The sequence below is a fragment of the Panthera pardus genome, unplaced genomic scaffold, assembly GCF_024362965.1.
Source record: "Panthera pardus isolate Hobbes unplaced genomic scaffold, ASM2436296v1 HiC_scaffold_16, whole genome shotgun sequence".
NCBI lineage: Eukaryota > Metazoa > Chordata > Mammalia > Carnivora > Felidae > Panthera > Panthera pardus.
The window spans coordinates 82,516,843-82,542,598 of NW_026526721.1; the positions used below are offsets into that span (position 1 = coordinate 82,516,843).

Here is a 25,756-nt window from a genome sequence, read left to right on the forward strand (position 1 = left end):
GGGTCAGACATACTCTGCATGGGAGCTTCCCTTCAGGTGGGTAACTTGTGGCCCACCTCCACCATCTCAGGAGCCCACAGCACACAGTCTGACACTGAAGGCCTTGGCCAAGAAATGAAGGAGTTGGTACCCTGCTGGGGTCTCCATTCCAGATCCGCGTCCCTGGACCTGCCACCCCTGGAATCTGAAGGCTGTCAGGCCTTGTGTGCTGGGTGTGTCTCTGGCTTAGGAACTGCATCCCACCCTCAGCAGCCAGACAGTGTGACCTTGGGCAAGAGAAGAAGGAGGGGGAGTTTAAAGTTCAACACATCTGGGAACATTGAGTAGGCAAGCCTCCCACTAGGGTAATACGTTTCTGCAACTTAAAGAAAAGTCTTCAAATGCCCTATCTGATTTTGAGGAGGTTTTGGACAACATTCCCGGCCAAGATACCCAAATGACAGCTGAAGCCAAATGGAATGTGGTCAGTGGAGTCAAAGACAGATGAAATATCCATCTTTCTATGTCACCCCGATCTCCAAAAGTAGGAGTTACCATCACAGCCCCTGCCCAACTACCTTCATCAGCGCTAAAGCCTCTAACAAAACCCCCATGACTACTAGCACCCCCAACTACCATCCACGTATACCAAAACCACCAAACTGTCTGAATTTCATCGAAGGCTAGAAGAGTATTCTAGGCTACATGTGTAATATTTCAGTTGAGAATGGTTGCTGGCCTCGAGTAGCTCATGCTGCAGTGGGAGAGGAAGTGGTCAAAGAGTCTGGGCATATATAAAAGGAGCCCCAATGTAGAAGCTCCTATAAGTAGGTCACTGGTGTGCTACGGAGGAAGGTTGTGCACTGTGGGACTGGGTCCTGGGGGCCACCATGTCCTGTCAACGAGTCCACATCACCCAATGACACCTGAGGACTCTGACAATGCTGGAGAAACCCAAAGAAAGGGAGACCTGGTACCCGCCTTTAGGTGCTTGTCACATTGTGGAAAAGATGACGGAGGCACAAAACGTGGTCAACAGAGCTGGGGAGTCACCCAGAACAAGGCAAGGACCTTAGGTCCTTATAGGTGATGGTTGGCATGTTTAGCGAAAGTGGTGAGGGATTGGTGGGGTTGACTAGAGAAGTCTTCGGAGAGGTTAGTTTCTGAAACAATGTTATGAGGAAGAAGAACATGATTTATGGGAGAGGGGAAGGGAAGTTCTAACAAACAGGTAGCAGTTTTGTGGGAATGGCAGCAGCAACAAATATTGTACAAGCATTGTACATTATCCACACGTAAGGTCTAATCCCCCCATTCTGCCCAGTCCTAGGCAATCACTGATTTACTTTTGGTCTCCATAGATTTGCCTATGCTGGGCATTTCATATGAATGGAATCAATATGTTCTTTGTGACTGGCTTCTTTCACTTAGCATAAATTTTTCAGGTTCATCCTTGTGATAGCATGTATCAGTATTCCATTCCTTTTTATTGTCAAACAACACTCCCCTGTATGATTATACCACATTTTTATTTACCCATTCATCAGCTGATAGACATTTGGGTTGTTTCTACTTTTTGGACATTACGAATAATGCCACTATACACATATGTGTGCAGGTTTCTGTGTGTGCATATTATCATTTCTTTTCCGTATATACCTAGGAGATGAATTGCTGGTTTACATGTTAAAACTCTGTAATTAATCATTTGAGGAACTGCTTCCAAAGAAGCTGCACTATTTTACATTCTCTATGGGATCACTCACCCTCCAGCTGCTAATTAGATTGATCGGAGAGTGAAGGAAAAGTGAGGATGGGGTATTTATCCCTACAGAATTGCCATGAACCAGCTGCCTTCTTCTATCAAAGGCCAGAGCTCTTGCCAGTGACCCTCTCCACCAAGCTAGGGGCTCCAGGTTCTTCCAACATCCCTTTCCTTTAACTTAAAAAAAAAAATAGTAGTAAATAAGTCAGTCAATAAATAAATAAATACATAAATAAATAAATAAAATCCCTTGGGGCGCCTGTGTGGCTCAGTCAGTTAAGTGTTTGACTCTTGGTATCAGCTCAGGTCATGATCCTGTGGTTTGTGGGTGTGAGCCCTGCATTGGGCTCTGTGCTGACAGTGTGAAGCCTGCTTGGGATTCTCTCTCTCTCTTTCTCTGCCCCTCCCTTACTTGAGCTCTCTCTCTCAAAAATTAATAAACTTAAAAAAATTTTAATGTAGTAAAATATACATAACATAAAATTTACCATTTGAACTATTTTTATGTGTACAGTTCAGTGGCATAAAGTGCATTCACTGTTGTGTATTCGTTACCAGCAACCATCTCCAGAACTTTCCCATCTGCCCAAACTGAAATTCTGCACCCAGTAAACAATGTCCCTTGACTCTTTAAGCCTCAGGTGGAAAAGGCCCTTCACTGTGGCTAGCCCTGAGCACTGCTATGCTCTATGGTTCCCCTCACCCCTGCCCACACACCTTCTTGTAAACCATCTTTTATTAAACTACCCTCAATTTACCAACCTGAGCATACCGTCTGCCTCCTGCCGTTACTGGTACAGGTATAGAGTTCTGTGAGGGCAGTTGGCTTTCTCAGTTGTACAAACGAGCACACCCAGTTAAATGGAGGCTGCATAACTTGCCTGAAGTCACTCACCTAGTAAGAGAAAAGCTAGGATCTAGACCCAGCAGTCTGGCTCCAGGACGGTTGAGACAAAAGCAAAGGCTGCAGAACCTGACGACTGATGAACATGGGGACCCCAGGCAAGGTAAGGGTCCAAGCCAACCAGAGCTTAGAGCTGGGTAGAGCGCGGTGACGGGATGCTGGCGAGGCCTCCCGGGGGCTGCTTAGTGCCTGGTCAGAGGAGAGAAGGAACCATGAGCTCGGGTTTCCTCATAGCAGGAATAGCATATCCTGAAGGGAGACGATGCCACTCCAGGGGCTGCCCCCATCCCTCCCTGAGCAGACCCACGCAGCCAGCTGAGACTCCCAGGTAGAGGCTGAAAGGAGGTTGACTAGGGTTGGGCTCCATGGGCCAGAGGTGAGTTTACTGTGAGAGTGAGAGTATCTCAACCTGCCTCAGGCTGAGCAGCAGGGCCTGAGTGTGACTGGTATGACCAGATGGATTTGCTCCATTGGGAAAGATTCCGGAACTTGAGTCCCTCCACACCAATCCTCTGAGACACCACCGGCTGAGAGCGCTGGCATAAATGCTGAGGTCAGGCAGGGTGGGCGAGGAAGGTGGCCAGAGGGGACTAAGAAGGAGGCTGGAATGAACTAGAAGCCCTGGGACCAGGAAGCAGAGGGGTGAGGGGAGGTGCAGGTCCAAGATGTAGCCCCTGCTCAACGGGCTGGCTTTACTCACGTTGGCCTCCTGCTCCAGAAACTTGGCACCTTCTCCTGAGGAAGGGCACTTCCTGCTGGTTCCCTCCCCTTCCCATCCTAGGAAACCTGTGGCAGCCAAGCTTTCAGCTGCACCCGGAGACACTGCTCCAGGTGGCAATTCTGTCCTGGATTGGAGGCCCCGAAGGGGTAGGCAGATGAGCCTCCCTCTCTCAGTCCAGGGACACTAGAAGGAAGGAACTGAGGTCAGAAACGTGGGGGTGAATCCTGGTCCTGCCACTCACTCTGCGGCCTTGAGCTTCAGTTTCTTCACCCTTCAAATGTGGGATTTGGGAGGGGATTGCAAAAGTTGAAGGTTAGGACTGTGCAGAGCCTACCTCTGCACAGAAAATTCTGAGCTGGTGGAAGCCCGCTGCCCATGGACGTAACACAGCAAGGAAAACTAACAGGATTCTGCTCAGGAGGGTGCCTTTATGGATGGGAGGAATTTTCTGAAAACCCACGTGGGATGAGGGCACACCCAAGAAACAACTCTATACTAAGCCATCTTCTAGGGTAGATGGATCTCATCGGTTGGAGGGCTTCTGTTATGTTAAGTGGGGTTTGAAATCCAAGCCAGAGGTGAATGGCTGCTGAGAACGATTCCCTTCCCCATGACAGCAGTCAGCCCTCAATCAATGTTGACTAAATACTTTAAAAAATTTTTTTAATGTTTATTCATTTTTGAAAGACAGAGACAGAGCACAAGCAGGGGTGGGGCAGAGAGGAGGGTGCGGGGGGGGGGGGGGGCACAGAATCCGAAGCAGGCTCCAGGCTCTGAGCTGTCAGCACAGAGCCCAACGCGGGGCTCAAACCCACGAACCATGAGATCATGACCTGAGCCGAAGTCGGATGCTCAACTGACTGAGCCACCCAGGTGCCCCTGACTAAATACTTTTTAAAGATTTGGTGGAGCATACTAGATGACAGACCCAGGCTTCTCAGGCAGTGAGAAGAGCACTGCACTGGGAGTTGGCAAACCTGGGTTTTCCGTAGCTCTTATCTTCTGCTTTGTTGTTTGGCCACTATTTTCTTCCTTCCTTCCTTCCTTCCTTCCTTCCTTCCTTCCTTCCTTTCTTTGTTTCTTCTTTCATTATTTTAATGTTTATGTATTTATTTTTGAGAGAGACAGAGACAGAGACAGAGAGTACGGGAAGGGCAGAGAGGGGGAGAGAGAGAGAGAGAGAGAGAGAGAGAGAGAGAGAAAATCCCAAGCAGACTCCAACGCTGCCCACGCAGAGCCTGATGTCAGGCTCGAACTCCTGAACCGTGAGATCATGACCTGAGCTGAAATCAAGAGACAGATACTTAACCGAATGAGCCACCCAGGTGCCCCAGGCCTCTATTTTCTAACTCATAAAATGGAGATAATGATACCTACCTCAACACTTACACTTATGGTGGACTCATGTAATGTATGGAAAGTCCACACTGGACACTGAGCCCTGAAGAAAAGTATACTTACAATTTAACATTATCTGTAAAACGGGTAGATCACCTCCCAGGACTGTTGGGGTCCAAACAAGATGCTATGTGTTGAAGTGCTGGGTTCCTGGCTATTCTAAGTGCACAGCTGGCACCAATGTGGACTGTGGGTTTGACTTGTGTGAGGAATGGGTTGGGGGTGCTCTGAGAAGGTGCACTTGAACTGAGTGTTGAGTGCAAGAAGGCAGGAGATTCACGCCAAGAGGAAGGTCCCAGGGTTGTTTGGGACCAGCTGGGCTTTCTCTACAGCCCTGGGACCCATGTCTCCACGGGGTTGGCTAAAATGGACATTGTTGTGGGTTCCAGCCTCAGTGTCTGGGCGTGAGGGGTGGGGGCTAAGAATTCACCATTGTGACAGGTCCCAGGCAGGGCTGATACTTCAGGTCCAGGGACCACATTTTGAAAATCACTGTTTAAGAATATCACTCTTGGGGTGGCTTAAGTTTGAACCCCATGTTGGTGTAGGGATCACTTAAAAATGAAACTTTAAAAAAAAACAATATCACTCTTAATGGCTGCATAACATTCCACCAAATGGATGTTTTATAATTCTTAACCCTTATTGGTGAACATTTAGGCTATTTGCAGTTTACGTGCCTTTAGCTTGGTCTGCATTTTGTATTATTTCTTTGGAACTGATTTCTAGTAGAAATGCCTATCTTGTTTTCTTCATTTGATAACAAGGTTAAGATAACAAGCACCAAATCATGATAGAGGAAGAGAGTTGTATCAAAATATTTAGGTCAAGAACACCTACTGTACATGTACATAAAACTTCAGTCTGAGCTTCCTTGGAGTCAAGGCAAAAAAAAAAAAAAAAAAGAATCTCCAATTAGTTATAACCCTTGATCATTATTCACAATATCCTTTTGAGGGTCAGTGGACAATGTATTGGGTGGTGCCTTAAGTAGGAGTTTTTGAAAGATGCAGAAATATTCTTCAAAATAGTAGCTGCTTATCTTAATACCTTTCAAGAGATAAAAGTTTAACATCAAGTTCAATACGTTTCTTTTTTTATGTGTATTTTTGAGAGAAAGAGAGAACAGGTGCATAGAAGGGGCAGGGGGGGCGGGGTGGAGATCTGAAGCAGCTTTGTGCTTACAGCAGCAAGCCTGATGCAGGGCTTGAACTCACAAACCGTGAGATCATGACCTGAGCTGAAGTTGGACGCTCAATCGACTGAGCCAGCCAAGCGCCCCAGTTGAATACATTCCTACACGAAGTCAAAAAATATGTCGTTGAGCTTTGTAGCTCTCTGGCAACCCAGCCTGAGACAGTCTCTATGCAGGTTTCTGACATGGGCTGGACAATAACACAGTGGTTCCTGCTCTTTGCCAAGGTGTACTGGGTGCCAAGGGCTTTGCACCCACGATATCATCCAGTCCTCACTAAAGGATATTGAACTGTGCTCGGCAGTAACTGGCCAGCAAGTTCATAGGTTTGACAAATGTCTACTACGATGTGAGGACAGGACCATGGACCGTGTCCTCAGGTCCTCTTAATGTTGGCAGGTAGGAGGCCCTGAGCCCTGGTGGTCTAAAAGCTGTGTCAAATTAGATCAAGTTAAAAAGGAGAGAATCAGAGTTCAGTTGTTTTATGCCACTTGGAATCAGAAATGTCCGTATTAAGAGCTCATTTCTGCCAGTTTCTTTCTGGAAATTATTCTGTAACAAGAGCTCCAAGGAGCCATTAATAGCCTGGGATCGATACTGAGCTATTGCAACTTGGGTGGGAGATGCTTTCTGAAAGAGAAATCAAAGCTTGCCAGCAGATCAGTAAATGTTACAGGTATTCCTAAACTGTTTTTAACTACTCCATCAAGCCAAATGATAGCAACACCAGCACGATCTCTAATACAGGGATGGCATTCAAGCCTGTCTTCTCAGACATTCTATTTGATTATAAGCTCCCAACTGTCATTTCCTGGGAAGAAGCTGACATGGAGTCCACAGGGGGTACCCAGCAGGCAGATGGCTCTGTAATTTGAGCTGCCCATTCTGTGTACTGGATAGGTTATACTCTGGGGCTGTTCCATGAATTATGATCAGTCACTTTGCAAGGAATCCAGAATGTCACCCAGAACAGGAAATAACAAATTCGGGTGGAAAAGAGAGTCTTGCCAGGGCCCTCCGCATCTAAACATGATTATTAATAAATGTTATAATGCAGAAGTTCCTTCATCCCAGGTAGGGAAAACAAGGGGAAATTCCCAGGGCTGTAATTAAGAAATATATCGCTCACTCAGGCAGAACATATGCCTCCCAACGCCTCTGGTAAAAGCCATAGACCAGCCTCGTGGTTCAGATGGCTGGGGTCGGCCCCCCGCTTAAGTCTGCAGTAGTGCAACTTAAAAGAAGAAATGGGGGGCGCCTGGGTGGCTCAGTCGGTTGAGCGGCCGACTTCAGCTCAGATCATGATCTCGCGGTCCGTGGGTTCGAGCCCCGCGTCGGGCTCTGTGCTGACAGCTCAGAGCCTGAAGCCTGTTTCAGATTCTGTGTCTCCCTCTCTCTGACCCTCCCCCGTTCATGCTCTGTCTCTCTCTGTCTCAAAAATAAATAAACGTTAGAAAAAAATTTAAAAGATGAAATGAAGGGGCACCTGACTGACTCAGTTGGTAGAGCATGTGACTCTTTTTTTTTCTTTGTTAATATTTATTTATTTTTGAGAGAGAGAGACAGAGACAGAGCACCAGCGGGGGAGGGGCAGAGAGAGAGAGAGGGAGACACAGAATCTGAAACAGGCTCCAGGCTCTGAGCTGTCAGCATAGAGCTCAACACTGGGCTCAAACCCACAAACCATGAGATCACATGACCTGAGCTGAAGTCAGATGTTTAACTGACTGAGCCACCCAGGCACGCCAAGAGCATGTGACTCTTGATCTCAGAGTTGTGGGTTAGAGCCCCACATTGGGTGTATAGTTTATTTTTAAAAAGGGGAAAAAAAGAAAAGTGACTTCTGAAAGTACTGTTTACATTGGCTGAATTTCTGCATTCTTAATTTGCTTCTGTTTGGGATGGAGGCGTCAAACTGCTAAGTTTTTTGTTTTTGTTTTTAACTCCAAGACACCCTATTGAAACCAAGAATCCTATGGCTAGTCTTCTGGCCTCCACAGGAGTGGCTAATTTAATTCTCAGGTGTTAGTTAAATGAGCTGTGAGTTATGAACCCTTCCTCAGAATCCCTGGAGCTGAGTGTCCCAAGTCCTGGATGCATGACCAACCCCATCCTGGTTCCACTTTGACCTTCCTCTTAGCCCAGGGCCACATGGTAAAGAGCAGAAGTCACCCTGTAGGGACACTTGGCTCCTTTATGCTCCCACCTGATCAGGCTGATTCTCCTTCCAATCACTCCTCCTTTGAGGTTGGAGTGAGGACTAGGCTAGGGTTCAAGTTCTCCTCTCCCCACCCCCCAAAAGAGTTAAGGTTAGGGTTAGGGCTAGGGCTAAGTTGGGGTTCATGTTCTCCACTCCCTGGTCCTAAAGAGGGAAGCTTTTTGTCTCATCCCCTTTCCTCTGCCTCATCACTCAGTTTTTCTTTCTCTGACATTCTGTTTCTCCCCTCATCTCCCCCCCACCTCATGCTATATTTGTTGCCCTATGCAGAACCTGGTCCTTTTCAGGTCCTTTTCAGCTGCTGGTTTTCTCCATAAGTGACAGCAGTTGTGTCTCTAGATCTGGGCTGGGAGTCTTCAGGATAAAGACAGGTGGCCCTTAGCCAGGAAAGTAAGATGCTCAGCAACTTCGCTGATGTGAGCCTGGACAAAAGAAACCCAGAAAGAGATGCTGCTGAATCTCCTGGAGGCCTCCTGCCCCTGGGTCACTCTCACCAACACAATGGGTGTTCTCACAGCTCATTTAGCCCAGTGTCAGGGCTAGATGCTGGACCAGCTGACGCTCCAGAAGCCACACCAGTGTCTCTCTGCAAAGCACCATCATCTTGCCCAATCTGGCCTCTGTGCTCCTCGATCCTGAGTGTTGGGAGACACCGCCCCCCCCCCCCACACACACACAACAGCTCAACCCAGGCCACTTATCAGACAAGGATGGAAACTTCCTGGTCAATGAGGCTTTCCTGCCATTCTCTGCAGATACTGGGCAAAACATCGGGTTATGGGTGGTAGGTACGGGGTGTGATGGAACAGCCACAGAGACAGCTGCCACCATCTAACCTTTCCCTCTGCTTCCAGGGCATCAAGTGTGCCCAAGGGACCAGCTGGCTCAGATGGAGCTCTTCCTGATGTTTGCTACCCTCTTCAGGACCTTTTGGTTCTAACTGCTGGAGGAGCCCAGGGCTCAGGCTGGACTACATTTGGGGCAGTTTGCAGCCCCAGCCCCCAAGAATCTGTGCAGTGCCCCATCTGAGCTGCCCTAGCCCAGGTCCTAGGTGGGGAGGGTCCGTAGCCAGCAGAGGGTCTGGAGACCTGTCCTCCCACAAAGTCCTTCCTCAGTCTCTCTCAGCTTCTGCAAAATTGTAGAAGAAAAGCAGGGTTTTACCCAGCTCAGCTGCTCATGGATCCCCTGATACAGGCTCTATGGAGTGACATTAGAGGGTAGACTTAATAAGGATTCTATAATAGCTTCAGTAGCTCAGTCTTGGGTTAGTTATGCTTTGGCAGGAAAGGGTTTTACAAGGTTACTTAAGGTTTGGCATTGAATCACTTGACAAGATTAGCTTGGGGAGTCAAGACTCACAAGGTAGCAACTAACTAGGTTTAGAGGGAAAGACATTTGAGAAAAACTGTAAATATAATGCTGAGGGCAAATACTATGGATGCTGGCCCCTAAGAAGCCAAAGACTGGGCAGTTTATTTTCTGCCCTCTCCTGCCCTCTCCTGACCAAAGGGAAGAAGTGCAGGTCACTGCAGACAGATCTTGTCCGTTACCAGGCAAAACCAGCGACCAATGCCAACTGTTCTCAACAAATTCTCCAGCAAGCACTCTCTTTCCTTCTCCCTAGCCCCTGGCCAAGTTTTGAAACATTGTGTCTCCAGACAAAGGCCTATTTATTTAAAAAAAGATATTAAGTAAATGCAAATTAAAAAATTTTTTTAACGTTTATTTATTTTTGAGACAGAGAGAGACAGAGCATGAACGGGGGAGGGTCAGAGAGAGAGGGAGACACAGAATCTGAAACAGGCTCCAGGCTCTGAGCAGTCGGCACAGAGCCTGACGCGAGGCCCGAACCCACAGACCGCGAGATCGTGACCTGAGCCAAAGTCGGACGCTCAAGCGACTGAGCCACCCAGGTGCCCCAAGTAAATGCAAATTAAAATAAAAATGAGATACCACTACACATGCTTTAGAACTGCTAAAAACAAAATCCTGACAATCCCAAGTACTGGAAAGGGTGCAGAGCAACTGGAACCCTCATACTCTGCTGGTGGGAATGAATGGTACAACCATTGTTTTGACAATCTCTTGTACAATTAAACATTATACCATAAAACCCAGCCATCTCAGTCCTAGGTATTTACCCAACAGAAATGAAAACATGTCCACACCAAGATATACTGTGTGATTCTATTTCTATGATACTTTGTTTAAATATGCAATTTATTGTCAAATTGTTTCCATACAACACCCAGTGCTCATCCCAACGGGTGCCCTCCTCAATGCCCATCACCCATTTTCCCCTCCCCCCACCCCCATCAACCCTTAGTTTATTCTCAGTTTTTAAGAGTCTCTTATTCTATGATACTTTTTAAAAGACAAAACTATAGGGACATAAATCAGATACGTGGTTGCTGGGGTCTGGGAATGGGGTTATGGGTTGACTGTAAAGGAGCATCAGGTGATGAACATCAGGGTGATGGAAATGTTCTGTATCATAACTGGTGATGGCTCTACATGGGATGTATTTGTCAAAAGTCATAGAACTATATACCTGAAAGGGTGAATTTCATTGTATATAAATCATGTCTCAATAAATCTGACTTCTAAGAAAGGCACGTCTTTCTTTTTCCTCCTTTGAGGTATTTAGAAGATGTACATATGAATTCATCAACATTTCAAGTTAGTAGGATATCAATCGTTGCTGCTACACTGAGCTGGGCGATTCCCATTAGAATTAAGGAAAGTTGATGTATTAATTAGCCTCTGGCCTTTTCGCAAGCAAGCTTACCAGTTCCTCTAGACTTTGTGAAATCTTGAAGATTTCTCACAGACAACTCATTTTCTGTGTGGAACCATACCTATGGCCTGGAGAGTCCAGACTGGGACCCACTGAGCAAGTTGGGTCCCAGAAAGTAGCAGAAAGACTGGGGATTTCCTGTCTGGGGTCTCCCCCATCCCTTCCTCAAGGTTGGCAGCTGTTTGTGGCCCAGGCAGGCTATAGGGTGGAGGAAACACCTAATCCAGGACCCCTAATCCAATCCCTTTTTGCCTCCCTCTCCTAAGCCTCTGTCAGTTCTTGCCCTGTTAGAGCCCCTCTGGAGTCTCCTGTTTTCTGCCAGCAACCAAACTCATTGGCTTGCAAATAAGGTAAAATGAAATCCCAGACTCGACACCTATGACATAGCCAAAGGGAATTTATTTTAGTTTCTCAAACAAACCATGCCCTGAAGGACATCACAAACACTATTCTCTGCCTAGAACATTGCAGTTCTTCCCTACTTTTGGTCACCTCCATCCGTTTCCCTGGGAAGCATTCTCCCTGCCACCTGTTCTGTGGTATTTCCCCCTTCTTCTAAACTCCCATAGAGCCTTCTGTTTCTTGGCTCATAGCACTTCTTGCAGTGTGTTGTAATTGCCTGTTTATTTACTTGCTCCCTTCTCCACCAATAGAGCAGGATCTCTGGGAGGTCAGAGATAGTGTCTTCCAAAACACATCCTAGTATATTGCCTGGTATACTGAAGGTGTTTAATAAATATGTATTGGATGAATACAGTATTAGAGTGATAAGCATAAAGCAGTATGAAATCACAAATAGAGGCCATATAAATCAGAGTGGAGGACTGAGAAATATCTCAAAGGAAGCCAGAATGTCACCCCAAAATATGCCTCTTCGACATAAAAATTATTTTGAGCTGAAGGCAATTAAGAAGTAAATGCAGAAAAAGCTCCCCTTTTTCTGCCTAAAGGCAGGAAATGTCTCCTTTCCTCGAGACAGACTCTTAACAGCCCAAAAGCCAGAGACCAGGGACCGGAGTAATCTGCAAATAAACCTTGTAAAACTAACCCTTATCTTTAGGTGGGAAGGAAGCTAGGTAGCTAGCAACTACCTAGCCCTAGTTGGACTACCTATAATCTGAACTTCATTGCCAATTATTCACAAATTATTGTTTCTTTGTCTAAAAGATATAAAAATTTCCTGGTCTCTTCTTCAGATCTTTGTTCTATTGTGAAGACTCCTATGTACATGTAAAAATAAAATAAAATTTGTATGCTTTGCCACTGTTAATCTTCGTTTTTTAGGTTTATTTATTTATTTATTTTGAGAGAGAGAGAGAGAGAGAGAGCACGAACAGGGGAGGGGCAGAGAGAGGGAAAGAATCCCAAGTAGGCTTTGTGCTGTCAGCATAGAGCCTGATACAGGGCTTGATCTTATCAACCATGAGATTGTGACCTTAGCTGAAATCAAGAGTCAGGTGCTTCAGCAAAGGAAACAATCAACAAAACTAAAAGACAACCAATGGAATGGGAAAAGATATTTGCAAATGACATATCAGACAAAGGGCTAGTATCCAAAATCTATAAAGAGCTCACCAAACTCCACACCCAAAAAACAAATAATCCAGTGAAGAAATGGGCAGAAAACATGAATAGACACTTCTCTAAAGAAGACATCCGGATGGCCAACAGGCACATGAAAAGATGCTCAACATCGCTCCTCCTCAGGGAAATACAAATCAAAACCACACTCAGATATCACCTCACCGCCAGTCAGAGTGGCCAAAATGAACAAATCAGGAGACTATAGATGCTGGAGAGGATGTGGGGAAACGGGAACCCTCTTGCATTGTTGGTGGGAATGCAAACTGGTGCAGCCACTCTGGAAAACAGTGTGGAGGTTCCTCAAAAAATTAAAAATAGACCTACCCTATGACCCAGCAGTAGCACTGCTACGAATTTACCCAAGGGATACAGGAGTACTGATGCATAGGGGCACTTGTACCCCAATGTTTATAGCAGCACTCTCAACAATAGTCAAATTGTGGAAAAAGCCTAAATGTCCATCAACTGATGAATGGATAAAGAAATTGTGGTTTATATACACAATGGAGTACTACTTGGCAATGAGAAAGAATGAAATATGGCCTTTTGTAGCAATGTGGATGGAACTGGAGAGTGTTATGCTAGGTGAAATAAGTCAGGCAGAGAAAGACAGATACTATATGTTTTCACTCTTATATGGATCCTGAGAAACTTAACAGAAACCCATGGGGGAGGGGAAGGAAAAAAAAAAAAAGAGAAGAGATTAGAATGGGAGAGAGCCAAAGCATAAGAGGCTCTTAAACTGAGAAAAACTGAGGGTTGATGGGAAGTGGGGGGGGGGGGGTAGGTGATGGGCATTGAAGAGGGCATCTTTTGGGATGAGCACTGGGTGTTGTATGGAAACCAATTTGACAATAAATTTCATATAAAAAAAAAAGTCAGGTGCTTAACCCACTGAGTCACCCAGGCACTCCTCCTGTTAATATTTAGCAGTTTAATTTTCAGACCTGGCCAGGGACCTCAAGGAAATGGAGGAAAACTTTTTCCTCCCCTACAGCCTGCTAGAAAAGATGACAATTGAGGTTGGTCTGAAGGACAAGTTGGTTAGGTAGGTTGAGTAGGGAGAGAAGGGGAAGGTGTTTCAGACAGTGAGAATGGTATATGAACTCTGGAGAAGCAGGTGCTTTTAAGAAACTGCAAATCATACAGTTTGACTGCAGCTAAGGTCGGAGGGCAGGATGGAGTGGCAGGAAATAAAGCTGCCTGACAGGTAGGCAAGGTTGACTCATGAAGTTTGTATTTCACCTAGAATCCGGAGTTTCATTTCAGGTTTGGACTTTTTGTTAAAGATCAGAGGCACATCCTCTTAAGTATGTCATAACATGAAACTAAGAGATCAGAAAAAAAGAGAAGTAATATAAGAGAACTTGGGTTGCAATGACGGTTCCTCCACTCCTTTCTGAGCCTCTGTAAACCAGCGATGATAATGGCCGCCTCAACAGTTTTGCGAGGATTACACGCAGTAACTTCGGTAAAGTCCCTGGTACGTGGCATTACTCAATGAGTGCTAGTTTTTCCGTCTTTTTTTCCTCTGGACCTCATGTGCAAACCAGGCGGAGGCCGCGCCGCTCTCCGAGCGCCGCGGAACCCTTGGGTGCGTTGGGCCTCCGCTCAGCCGTGCAGGGGCGCTCTAGGCTGCTCCTCGGCGCTCTATGGTTTTTCCTTCGCCCCGGAAGTGGTTCCGCGGCAGGGGTTCGTAAGGTCGGGCCATGGGGGGGCAGAGGTTGGGAAGATGGCGTGGCGAGGCTGGGCGCAGAGAGGCTGGGGCTGTGGCCGGGCGTGGGCTCCGCCGGCGGGCGGCCGCAGCTGCGAGGAGCTCACTGCGGCCCTGGCCCCGCCGCGACTGCTCGGACGCAGGTAAAGATCGCCTCTCCTGGCTTCTTTCTCCTCGGTTCCTCAGCTCTGGCCGAGCATCCTCGGGGGTGCAAGCCGTGGGGTCTCTGGAGCTGCCTTCGCTCACCCCTCTCCTCACCCGTCCCTTCCGGTTTCCGTCCTGCTTTCTTCTCTCTCTTCCGTCCAGTCCTCGCTTCTCGCCGCGCCACTCTGCCCCGAGCCGGGGTGCACAGTGACCGGCCCTACTCTCCGTGAGCTCGCGCGGGCTGTTCCTTTTCCCATCAGGAAGGACGTGGGGGGAAGGGGAACTAGTCTCTGAGGGCTGAGGGCGTGCAACCCTCATAATCCCGCGAGGAAGTTACTGGTACCATATTTTTAAGTGAAGCGGTGACACAGGTGTTAGAATAGCAGAATTGAGAGTTTATTCTCTGTCAGTCTTTATAAACCTCTGTTCTACAATTATTTTCTTTAGCGTTAAGAGAAAGAACTAAGGGAAGACGGGGTCAGAAGAGGGCATCCCTTTGCCTTCTACGAAGTCGTAGGAAAGGCTTTTTTTTTTTTTTTTTTTTTTTTTTAAAGAATGGAGACCCTGGAATATTTTGTTTTCACATGATTTGGAAAGAAAACTACAGTACTGGTTTTCCCGAGTAGAAGCTGTATGAAGAGTGTTGTCTATCAGTGTTTGCTGCTTTTGTTAATTCACTTCTGAATTAAGAGAAGAGAAAAATCCCTCAGCTGTCCAAGATTTTGATGTGTATTTAACTTGAAATTTGTTCCTGGGTGTTTGTTTGTTTGTTTGTTTGTTTTGAGAGTGAGTAGGGAGAGGGGCAGAAGGAGAGAGAATCTCGAGTGGGCTACACGCGCAGCATGGAGCCCGACACCGGCTCGATCCCACTACTCTAGGATCATGACCTGAGCCGAAATCCAGAGCGGGAAACTCAACCAACTAAGCCACCCAGGTGCCCCTTGTTCCTGTTCTTTAATCCGGAGTTTCATCCTTCCCCGTTTGAGTTGGAGTTGGTTCCAGATGCCTGGAATCCATCTGATTGTTGGTAGCAAGGAAAGGTAGAGCGTTCAACAGAGGGGCGGCCAGTAGCAAATATTGAGGGTCCATACTGGTAGAGCCATTACCCAATTTTAAGAATCACCTGGAGTGCTTGTAGAATGTATTTTCCAGGCCTCACCCCAGTTCTATCAACTCAGAAGGAGGGTAGGGAGTGGAAGAGCCTGTAGTTCTTACAAGGACTGCAAGTGAATCAGGATAGGGATTTGTGAAAACTTGCATACACACTGTACTTTAACTTCATGATACACCTTAAACATGGAGATTCAGGCACTAATCTTAAACTCCCGGGGAGGTGGAGAATGAGAAGGTCAGGTGGAGGTGGTAATAGATTTCAGGGGTCCAGGTTCCATAGTTTATCCCAAATCCCTATCAGAATTGCATGATTTGAGGGGAAAGAAAAATTAATATGGCTATTAGGAAACAACAGGTGTGTTAATATTAAAAATATGTGTAAGGAACGGAAAGTGAAAGACATTTTTGAGAGTGTGCGTGTGCCCGTGTAAGTAGGGAAAAGGGCAGAGAGGGAGAGGGAGAATCCCAAGCAGACTCCGTGCTGTCACTGCAGGGCCAAGGCAGGTCTTGATCCCATGTACTGTGAGCCTAAGCCAAGAGTAGGACTCTCAGCCAGTTGAGCCACCCAGGTACTCCTCATTTTTTTTTTTTTTAAGCTTGCCATTTATTTGCAGAGTTGGAAAAGGACATTTTTATGGTTGCGTAGAAAAATGTGCATTACAAAAGAATATGAGTAAGCCTGAAATAGTATATATGCCTACTCACCTCTGGAAACAAGCACTTTAAAGTTAATAGGAAGAATGAGTTACCTTGTATGTAACTTTATTAGGTCTGCTTTGACTTCTTGTATTTCTAAGATTATACAGAAGAATGAAGCTAGAGGTGAGGTTAAAAAGCAGAGTTCTGGGCTTAATCCTTATGATTCTGTTATGATAGGCCTGAAGCATGGCTGAGAATTTGCACTACAGGTAGTGATATAGAAGTTCTGTAAACTGGCAGGTCTAAGGCGGTCCACCAGCTAAAAATGGTTTCTACATTTTTAAAGGGTTGCAAAGCAAAATAATATGTGACAGATGTTTCTTCAACTAAAATATTTAGTCTCTGTTCCTTTACAGAAAAAGGAAAAAATATCAGGCTCTTCAGAAGCTTTACCATATTCAAATTTCTGGCAGCACTTCTGAGAAATGGTTTAGTGTTGAAAGAAGCCTGCATGATTTCATTTGTATGGGAGTATCTAAGAGAATAGTTGGTTGTTCAATTATTTTCCCTGTTTAATTTACCATCTGTTAACTCAGGATAGGTTTTAAGAAAATAATTTGGTCATGCAAGTGTTTGTCAAAATCCCCTCTCCCCTAAAAACATTTATTTTTAAGTGGAATGACTTTATGTATCCTTGGACACATGCTGTCTCCATTTGAACATTAGGCCATTTCTACTCAATTTATTCATGAAAATCTTTAATAACATAGACATTAGTGCCGACTTGTACTTATACCCAAGTTGCACTGTTAAAAACAACTCACAAGACAATTCATCATTATGCCAGCTAATACATAGATAATACTTTTTTCTATTTAAAAGTTATGGGATCATGTTAAAAAATTGAACTATAACAATTATATGGCCAGTAGTGACTCAGGTATTCATGAGATCTTCCCCCTTTGAGTGCATTAGACTGCTTTCACAAATTCCTGGTTATTGGCGGAAGGACCAAAACAGCAGAGCTAAATGGCGGGCATGTCTTTATGAGATGGTATATGCCTCTAATACCCCTCTCCTCCCATTCCGCTCTCCCCTCACACCATCCATTTTATCATGTTGTTTTTGTTTTCCGAACTTACTTAAGGTAAGTGATTTATTAAGTCATCTTTTCCATCTTTTGCACCGATGTGAATGGGTAGCGCTAAAGAACCTAAGCTTGTAAATATCTCTAACATTTGCAATTGGAGACATTTATCATGTTTTTCCTTCTTGTTGTTGCATTTTAAGAAATTTAACACAAAACTCCCCCTAAAGACAAATGTACTTTGTCATATAATGTGTGATGAAGTACTCCATCTAAAAGCATTTTTGTAAAAAAAAAAAAATTTTGTACTAACAGAAAACTGTACTCTAACCAATCTCAGTGATTAGGGGAATTTATTGGTTTTTGCAGTTAAAAAAGTCCAGAAGCAGGACTGGTGAAACAAGATTTGGTGTTTCAGATTGTCACCAGGATTCCATTTTTCTTCATGGCTTGGCTCTGCTTCCTAAGTGTTAGCTTTATTCTCTCAGCATGCTGTCTCATTCTCATATCTCAAAATGGCTGTTAACAGCTCTTGGGACTATATACTTTTAGGTTCACATCCAGCAGAAAAAGTTCTCCAGTATTCAAACAAAGTCTTGAAATTGAATTTCACTGGACCAACTTGGCCTGATTTGAGATACATGCCCATCCTTGAATCCTTTGAAATTGGCAGAGAGTGGGGTGTGTAGGTTAGCTTAAGCTAGTCCGGAGCTTGGGTGCCTCCCCCAACCAAATGGCTAGAAATTCCAGGACACTGTTACGAGAGGGAGAAAAGGGCATGGATGCTGGGGGTCAGTGAGGAATGCTTACTGTCAGCCCTAGTTAAATTTTTGTGTTTAAATTCTTTGTTACAAATCTGAATTTTTGTTAGTCCTAGTTAAATAGGATTAACTTGTACATAACCTTTTTTTAAGTTTATTTTGAGACAGAATGTGTGAATGGCGGAAGGGCAGAGAGGGAGAGAGAGAAATTTCCCAGGCAGGCTCTGCACTGATAGCAGAGAGCCTGATGTGGGGCTCGAACCCACAGACCGTGAGATCATGACCTGAGCCAAAGTCGGATGCTTAACTGACTGAGCCATCCAGATGCCCCTGTACATAACCATTCTAATTGAAGTAGAAATATTGTTGGGGGGAGTGGTCAGGTTCTAGCTCCTTGCTATTGAAAGTGGTTTGTGAACCATGCTTAGGCATCTTGGACCGTGGTGGCAAAATTATTTTGTGAAAGGCCAGATAGAAAATGACCAGGCCACATATAGTCTCTGTCACATACTCTTTCTTTTCCTTTAAATAATTCCTTGGGCCACCTGAGTGGCTCATTCTTTTAAGTGTCAGACTCTTGATTTCGGCTCAGGTCATAATCTCATGGTTCATAGGGCCCCCCACCTCAGGCTCTGGACTGACAGCTGAGGGTCTTGCTTGGGATTCTCTCTCTCCCTTTCTTCCCCTACCTTCACGCTCATGTGCCCTTCCCCTCCCTCCCTCCCTCCCTCCCTCCCTCCCTCTCTCTCTCTCTCTCTCTCTCTCCCTCCCTCCCTCCCTCCCTCCCTCCCCACCCCTCTCTCCCCCCCCCTCCCCCCCTCTCCCCCCTCTCTCTCCCCCTCTCTCTCCCCCTCTCTCTCCCCCTCTCTCTCCCCCCTCTCTCCCCCCCTCTCTCCCTCTCTCTCCCCCTCTCTCCCCCTCTCTCCCCCCTCTCTCCCCCCTCTCTCCCCCTCTCTCCCCCCCCTCTCTCCCCCCTCTCTCCCCCCCTCCCCCCCTCCCCCCCCCCTTGCAGCTTTCACCTTTTCCCTCTTAGAACACTCCCAACTGCCATGACAGAAGCCCCCACTAGCTTGATTACTGAGAGACCATTTGGTGAGAGATGGCCAGCCGATAGCCCATACAGGCCCCAGGTGTGGGAGTGAGGCCATATTAGACTGCCCAGCTCCAGTTGAGCGCTCAAAGGACGGGTTGTGTAAGTGACCATAGGTGACACCAGAAGGACTGCCCTCCTGAGGGCAGCTAACTTAGAAAGTCTTGAGAAATAATTACGGTTTCAGGACAGTTAAGTTTTGGGGTGGTTTGTTATGCAACAATAAACGAGAAGACTGGGGAAGCTGCTGCCAAATCAGGATCTGCTGACCTAAGTAAGAACTATGCTGCCTTCACCGTTATTTTCGCTTGCAAATTGATGCCTTATGTCTTGCCTTCTTATTCAGTTTTGACTTCAGGTATTGAATAGGTATAACACTAATCAAAAGGACATCTGGAACCTAACTGAAAGGATACCTGGGAAACACAGTTTTTAGGTTTCCAGCCCCTGTGGTGTATGAATATGTGCTGGGTAATAGGAATAGATGTTCAGTGAACCAATACATTGTACTTAATTCTGTCCAACAAGGTCTGTATGTCTAACTGTAATTCCCAATAATATGTTCTTTATATATATATGTGTGTGTACATATACACACACACACACACTTTTTTTTTTTTTTTTTTTTTTAAGATTTTAAATCTACACTCGTTGTCAGGCTCAAACTCACAACCTGAGTTGCATGCTCCACTGACTGAGCCAGCCAGGAGCCTCTGTGTGTGTGTATTTTTTTGTTTTTTTTGGTTTTTTTTGGTTTCACCTTCAAGATACATATATTTATTTTTTTTACTTTCTATAATTTATTTTTTATAATTTACATCCAAGTTGGCACATGGTGCAACAATGATCTCAGGAGTAGATTCCTTAAGCCCCTTACTCATTTAGCCTATCCCCCTGCCCTCAACCCCTCCAGCAACCCTCCATTAGTTCTTCATGTTTAAGAGTCTCTTATGGTTTTGTCCCCCTCCCTGTTTTTGTATTATTTTTGCTTCCCTTCCCTTATGTTCATCTGTTTTGTATCTTAAAGTCCTCATATGAGTGAAGTCCTATATTTGTCTTTCTCTGACTAATTTTGCTTAGCATAATACCCTCTAATTCCATCTATGTAGTTGCAAATAGCAAGATTTCATTCTTTTTGACTGCCAAGTAATACTCCATTATGTGTGTGTATGTGTATATACACACACATCTTCTTTATCCATTTATCCATTGGTGGACATTTGGGCTCTTTCCATTCTTTGGCTACTGTTGATAGCACTGCTATAAAATTAGGGTTCATGGGTCCCTTCGAAACAGCATACCTGTATCCCTTGGATAAATATCTAGTAGTGCAATTGCCGGGTGGTAGGGTAGTGCTATTTGTAATTTTTTGAGGAACCTCCATACTTTTCCAGAATGACTGCACCAGTGTGCATTCCCACCAGCTGTGCAAAAGAGATCTTCTCTCTCCACATCCTTGTCAACCTCTGTTGTTGCCTGAGTTGTTAATGTTAGCCATTCTGACAGGTGTGAGGTGGTATCTCATTGTGATTTTGTATTTCCCTGATGAGTGATGTTGAGTATTTTTTCATGTGTTGATTGGCCATCTGGATGTCTTCTTTAGAGAAGTGTCTATTCATGTCTTTTGCCCATTTCTTCACTGGATTATTTGTTTTTTGGGAGTTGAGTTTGATAAGTTCTCTATAGATCTTGGATACTAACCCTTTATCTGATATGTCGTTTGCAAATACCTTCTCCCATTCCGTTGGTTGCCTTTTAGTTTTGCTGATCATTTCCTTCGCTGTGCAGAAGTTTTTTATTTTGAAGAAGTCACGATAGTTCATTTTTGCTTTGGTTTCCTTTGCCTCCAGAGACGTGTTGAGTAAGAAGTTGCTGCAGCCCAGGTCAAAGAGGTTTCTACCTGCTTTCTCCTCGAGGATTTTGGTGGCTTTCTGTCTTACATTTAGGTCTTTCATCCATTTTGAGTTTGTATCTGTGTATGGTGTAAGAAAGTAGTCCAGGTTCATTTTTCTGCATGTCGCTGTCCAGTTTTCTCAGCACCATTTGCTGAAGAGACTGTCTTTATTCCATTGGCTATTCTTTCCTGCTTTGTCAAAGATTAGTTGGCCATATGTTTCTGGGTCCATTTCTGGGTTGCCTATTCTGTTCCATTGATCTGAGTGTCTGTTTTTGTGCCATGTGTGTATTCTTAATATATGTACTCTGCATCTGAATTTAACCCTGGAGCCAACTTGTGTCACGTATTCTTGGTGTCCTTGGCCTCATACTTATTTCTAAGGGGAATATTATTCTCAGCAAAAGGTCTGAGTTTGCTTCAAGTTTAGATTCCCGACCTGGTGTGTTTGTGTTCCTTTTCAAACATTGCACTTCAGAATTTGAAATAAGTCGATGAGCTGTGGAAGTAATCTTTCATTAGATCTGATTGAGTACGTTTCTTCTATTATTATACCATTAGAGATACAAAGAAGTCTCATTCTTCATCTTTCTTGGTCTAATAAAAAAAAGTAATGCCAGAAAACAACACTGGGTTACAACTTGTGGTCTTTAAAGGGAACATATTCCTGTTACTTTATGTCACATTTTTGTTTTTTGGCCCAAAGTGGTGATGTTACTTTATTTATTAACCTAGCTCCGTGTTGCTTTGAATTGTTTAATAAAAATTAAATCCAGAGGCACCTGGGTTGCTCAGTTGGTTAAGTGTCTGACTTTGGCTCAGGCTATTATCTCACAGTTCGTGAGTTCCCATCCCAAGTCAGGCTCTGTGCTAACAGCTGGTAGCCTGCTTCAGATTCTTTGTCTCCCTCTCTCTTTGCCTCTCCCCCACTTGTTCTCTCTCTCTCTCTCTCTCTCTCTGTCTTTCTCTAACATAAACATTAAAAAATAATTTAAAAATTCAATTGTAGAGTGTTAACATTTGCCACCTAAAGATATTTTTAGTGTTTTTATTATTTTGAGAAAGAGAGCATGAGCAGGAGCGGGGCAGAGAGAGAGGGAACGCAGGATCCGGGCTCTGAGCTGTCAGCACAGAGCCTGACGTGGGGCCCAAACCATGAGATCATGACCTGGGCTGAGGTCGGAGGCTAACCAAACTGAGCCACCCAGGCGCCCCAATATTTGCCACTTTAAAGGTGTTGTCATGAATACATTTGACTGTAAGTAAATTTATTGTTTAAATGAGGGGGGTAGTTTGGGGTGCCTAGGTAGCTCAGTTGGTTAAGCATCCGACTTCAACTCAGGTCATGATCTCATGGTTCGTGAGTTTGAGCCCTGCGTCAGGCCCTGTGCTGACAGCTTGAAGCCTGGAACCTACTTCACATTTTGTGTCTCCCTCTCTCTCGCTGCCCCTCCCCCACTCACACTCTGTCTCTCTCTCTCTTTCTCTCTCTCTCAAAAATAAAAACATAAAAAAATTAAAAATAAATGAGGGGAGTAGTTTAAGTAGATGGAGGTAAGTGGCTACTGTCTGCTCAGTGGGTTAAAAATGTCAGTATTTGAATCTCTTGGCATTCAAGATGACTGCCCCGGGGCAGCTGGGTGGCTCAGTCAGTTAAGCACCGGACTTCCGGCTGAGGTCATGATCTCACAGTTCACATCGGGCTCTGTGCTGACAGCTCAGAGCCTGGAGCCTGCTTTGGATTCTGTGTCTCCCTCTTTCTCTGTCCCTTCCCTATTCACGCTCTGTCTCTCCTTCTCTCAAAAATAAACAAATATTAAAAAAAAGATGACTGCCGCAAATCTAGGCATTTACATCCCCATTCAAGGCAAACAGAAGGGGGGAGGGGTGTGACCTTGGTGATATGCCAATTTTTATCAGATAAGCAAAATCTTCCCAAGAGGTACCTAAAAAATTCTTTTTTTGTTTTTTAAGTGTATTTATTTGTTATTGGAAGAGAGAGAATCCCAAGCAGTCTCCATGCCAGCAGCACAGAGCCTGACATGGGGCTCCAACCCACAAACTGTGAGATCATGACCTGAGCTGAAACCAAGAGTCAGATGCTTAACCGACTGAGTCACTCTGGGGAACCCCTAAAAAACTCTTGTCTCTCATTTTGTCAGAATTCTGTAATATGGCCACCTTCTGCCATAAAGGATGCTGAAAAAGTGAAGATACTTATCTTTTTTAGTCTCTGCAGAAAAAGGCAAGAGAAAAAGAACTAGACATAGATTTGGGATTAGCTATTTAACAGTATCTGCTAAGAGATATTCATAATTCTGGTAACAGGGCTCTGAAGGAAGTTCAGAGCCAGTGAAGGCAACATTGCCTTTGTTTGAATAAGTTCATCACTTTTCAAAATAGATTTCCTTGAAAAGAATAGCACTTATTTAGAAGTATAAGTTATGAGTTATTAAAGATTTGGAGGTAAATTACTTTATCACTATTGCCCACCCTCACAATGTGACTTCTGAGAAGTTGATTTGTGGAGTGGACTCAGAATTTTCAAAGAGCATACTAGGCAAGTAATAGTAATAATAGTCACTATGCCATTTTTCTGAGTTTCATTTGTTTCCAGATGCCTACTAGACACCATCTAGGTATCCTACAATGCTAACAATACTTGATGTGTGTAAGTGTTAAGTGTATGGCCCATGGATTGTGGCAAATGTATACACCTATGGAACCATCACTGAAAGATAAACATTGTTTTGCTCAACAGTGTTCCTGAGATTGATCCATAATGTGTGATCAGTAGTTTTTTGTTGAGTAGTACTGCATTGTATGAATATTCCACAGTTTATCCTTTCCCCTTTTGATGGAAATTGAAGTTCCAGTTCTTTGGCTATTAGAATAGAGCTGCCATGACCACAAGCGTTTTGAACACTGCCCAACATGGAATTTTTCATGTTTTATCTTCCAGTTTCCTATTTTGGTGCTTCTGATTTCCCTTGTCTTGGTGAATACTACCATCTTCCTTTCAGTTATTCTTAATAGAACTAACAATCATTCTTGACCTCCTTCTTCTAATATAATTATTGACCTTTGTTAGGGACTGGGCTTAGTGATAGAGGTACAGTGAATACAAAATTGTCCAGTTGTGGTAGAGGCAATAGTTGACATAAGTAAAAGAGTCTATACAGGTTGCTTTGGGACTCTAGGAGTCCAAAGGAGACCCCCACTCTGGGCTTCCTGGAGGAGGAGATAAAGGTACCAAAGGGAGGTACCAGACAGAGGAGTAGCCCTGCTGAGTTTGATGGAAGAATGGAAAACTATTGTGGGGTTTAGAGCAGGAGAATGACATTACATTTGTGCTTAATAAAATGTGGAGGATGAATTGGAGTGGGACAATATTAGAAGCAATGAGACCTGTTAGAAAATAGTAGAGTATTCCAAGTCAGAAGGGATGAACTAAGGAGTTGTATTGGAACTGGGGAGAGATTTTTGGCCCTCTGAAGAGGCATTTGAGGAACTGTTGAATGTTTGAGAAAAAGTGGTAGGAGAAAAAACAATACGTTAAGATAAAATGTTTGGAGTTAAGTAAGCTGTTGCTGTAATCCAGGCATGAGGTGAGGGACTAAGAATGAAAAAAATATTTTTATTTGACAGAGTTTGTTTTTCATTGGACGGAAAGAGTAAAGGAGAGAGAGAACTCCAAAATGACCTCTAGATTTTTAACCTCAGTGATTGAAAGAACTGTGGTCTCTCCAAAAGATTGAGGATGTCAGCCATTTGCAACTACGTGGATGGAACTAGAGAGTATTATGTTAAGTGAAATTAGAGGAAGACAAATATCATATGACTTCATTCATATGAGAAATTTAAGATACAAAACAGGTGAACATAAGGGAAGGGAAGCAAAAATAATATAAAAACAGGGAGGGGGACAAAACATAAGAGACTCTTAAATATAGAGAACAAACTGAGGGTTGCTGGAGGGGCTGTGGGTACGGGGATGGTCTAAATGCGTAAGGGGCATTAGGAATCTACTGTTGAAGTCATTATTGCACTACATGTTGCACTAACTTGGATGTAAATTAAATAAATTAATTAAAAAGAAAAAGATTGAGGATGTCAGAAAATGGAGCTGTTTATAGAGGTGGAGTTTTCTTTTAATACACTGGTTTTAAAGTAATTGGGAGCATATCCAAATGGAAATATTCAGTATATGGTTGGAAATACAATATAGAAGATGGAAGTTAAGACTAAAGAAATATATTTGAATCATTTACTTACAAGTCATCCAGGCCACAGAAATACATTTATTCTTCAAAGTTTTGGAAGGCCTTTCCGATTTCTGCTTTCAAGGAGCTTTGAGTCTGGAAAGATGGTATGTTTAGAGTACAATGGGAACAAACAGAAAGGGGATTCTACATTGTCTACTTAGGAGAAGTTACAGTTTTACAAAAGAAAAAAAAAAAGAGATTTGTATCGGTTGAATGGAGAGTGTGTAGAGGAACTATTGGAGCCTTTGAGAATATCTGTCACTAAGGGATAGGAAAAAAGAGCCATGAGGAAAGTGAATTTGAAGAATAGGGAATGCAATCTTACGGGAACTAGGCAGAGCTGGTAAGTATCATCAATAGTGTCAAATATTTTGAGGTCAAGCTATGAGGACTCAAAACAACAAAACCTGGGTGAGCCTGGGTGGCTCGGTTGAGCGTCCGACTTCGGTTCAGGTCATGATCTCACGGTTCGTGAGTTCGGACTCCAT

General features: G+C 44.4%; 1 protein-coding gene across 2 annotated transcripts in view; it reads left to right on the forward strand.

The window, feature by feature from the left end:
• The first annotated feature begins 14,259 nt into the window (after window positions 1-14,259).
• PARL (presenilin associated rhomboid like) overlaps window positions 14,260-25,756 on the forward strand; it is a 48,853-nt gene continuing 37,356 nt past the window's right edge. For both annotated transcript variants that reach the window (XM_019463311.1, XM_019463312.2), the window contains exon 1: window positions 14,260-14,418. In XM_019463311.1, coding sequence (XP_019318856.1) covers window positions 14,294-14,418 — 125 coding nt within the window. In that variant the 5' untranslated portion in view covers window positions 14,260-14,293. The remainder of the gene's footprint in view (window positions 14,419-25,756) is intronic.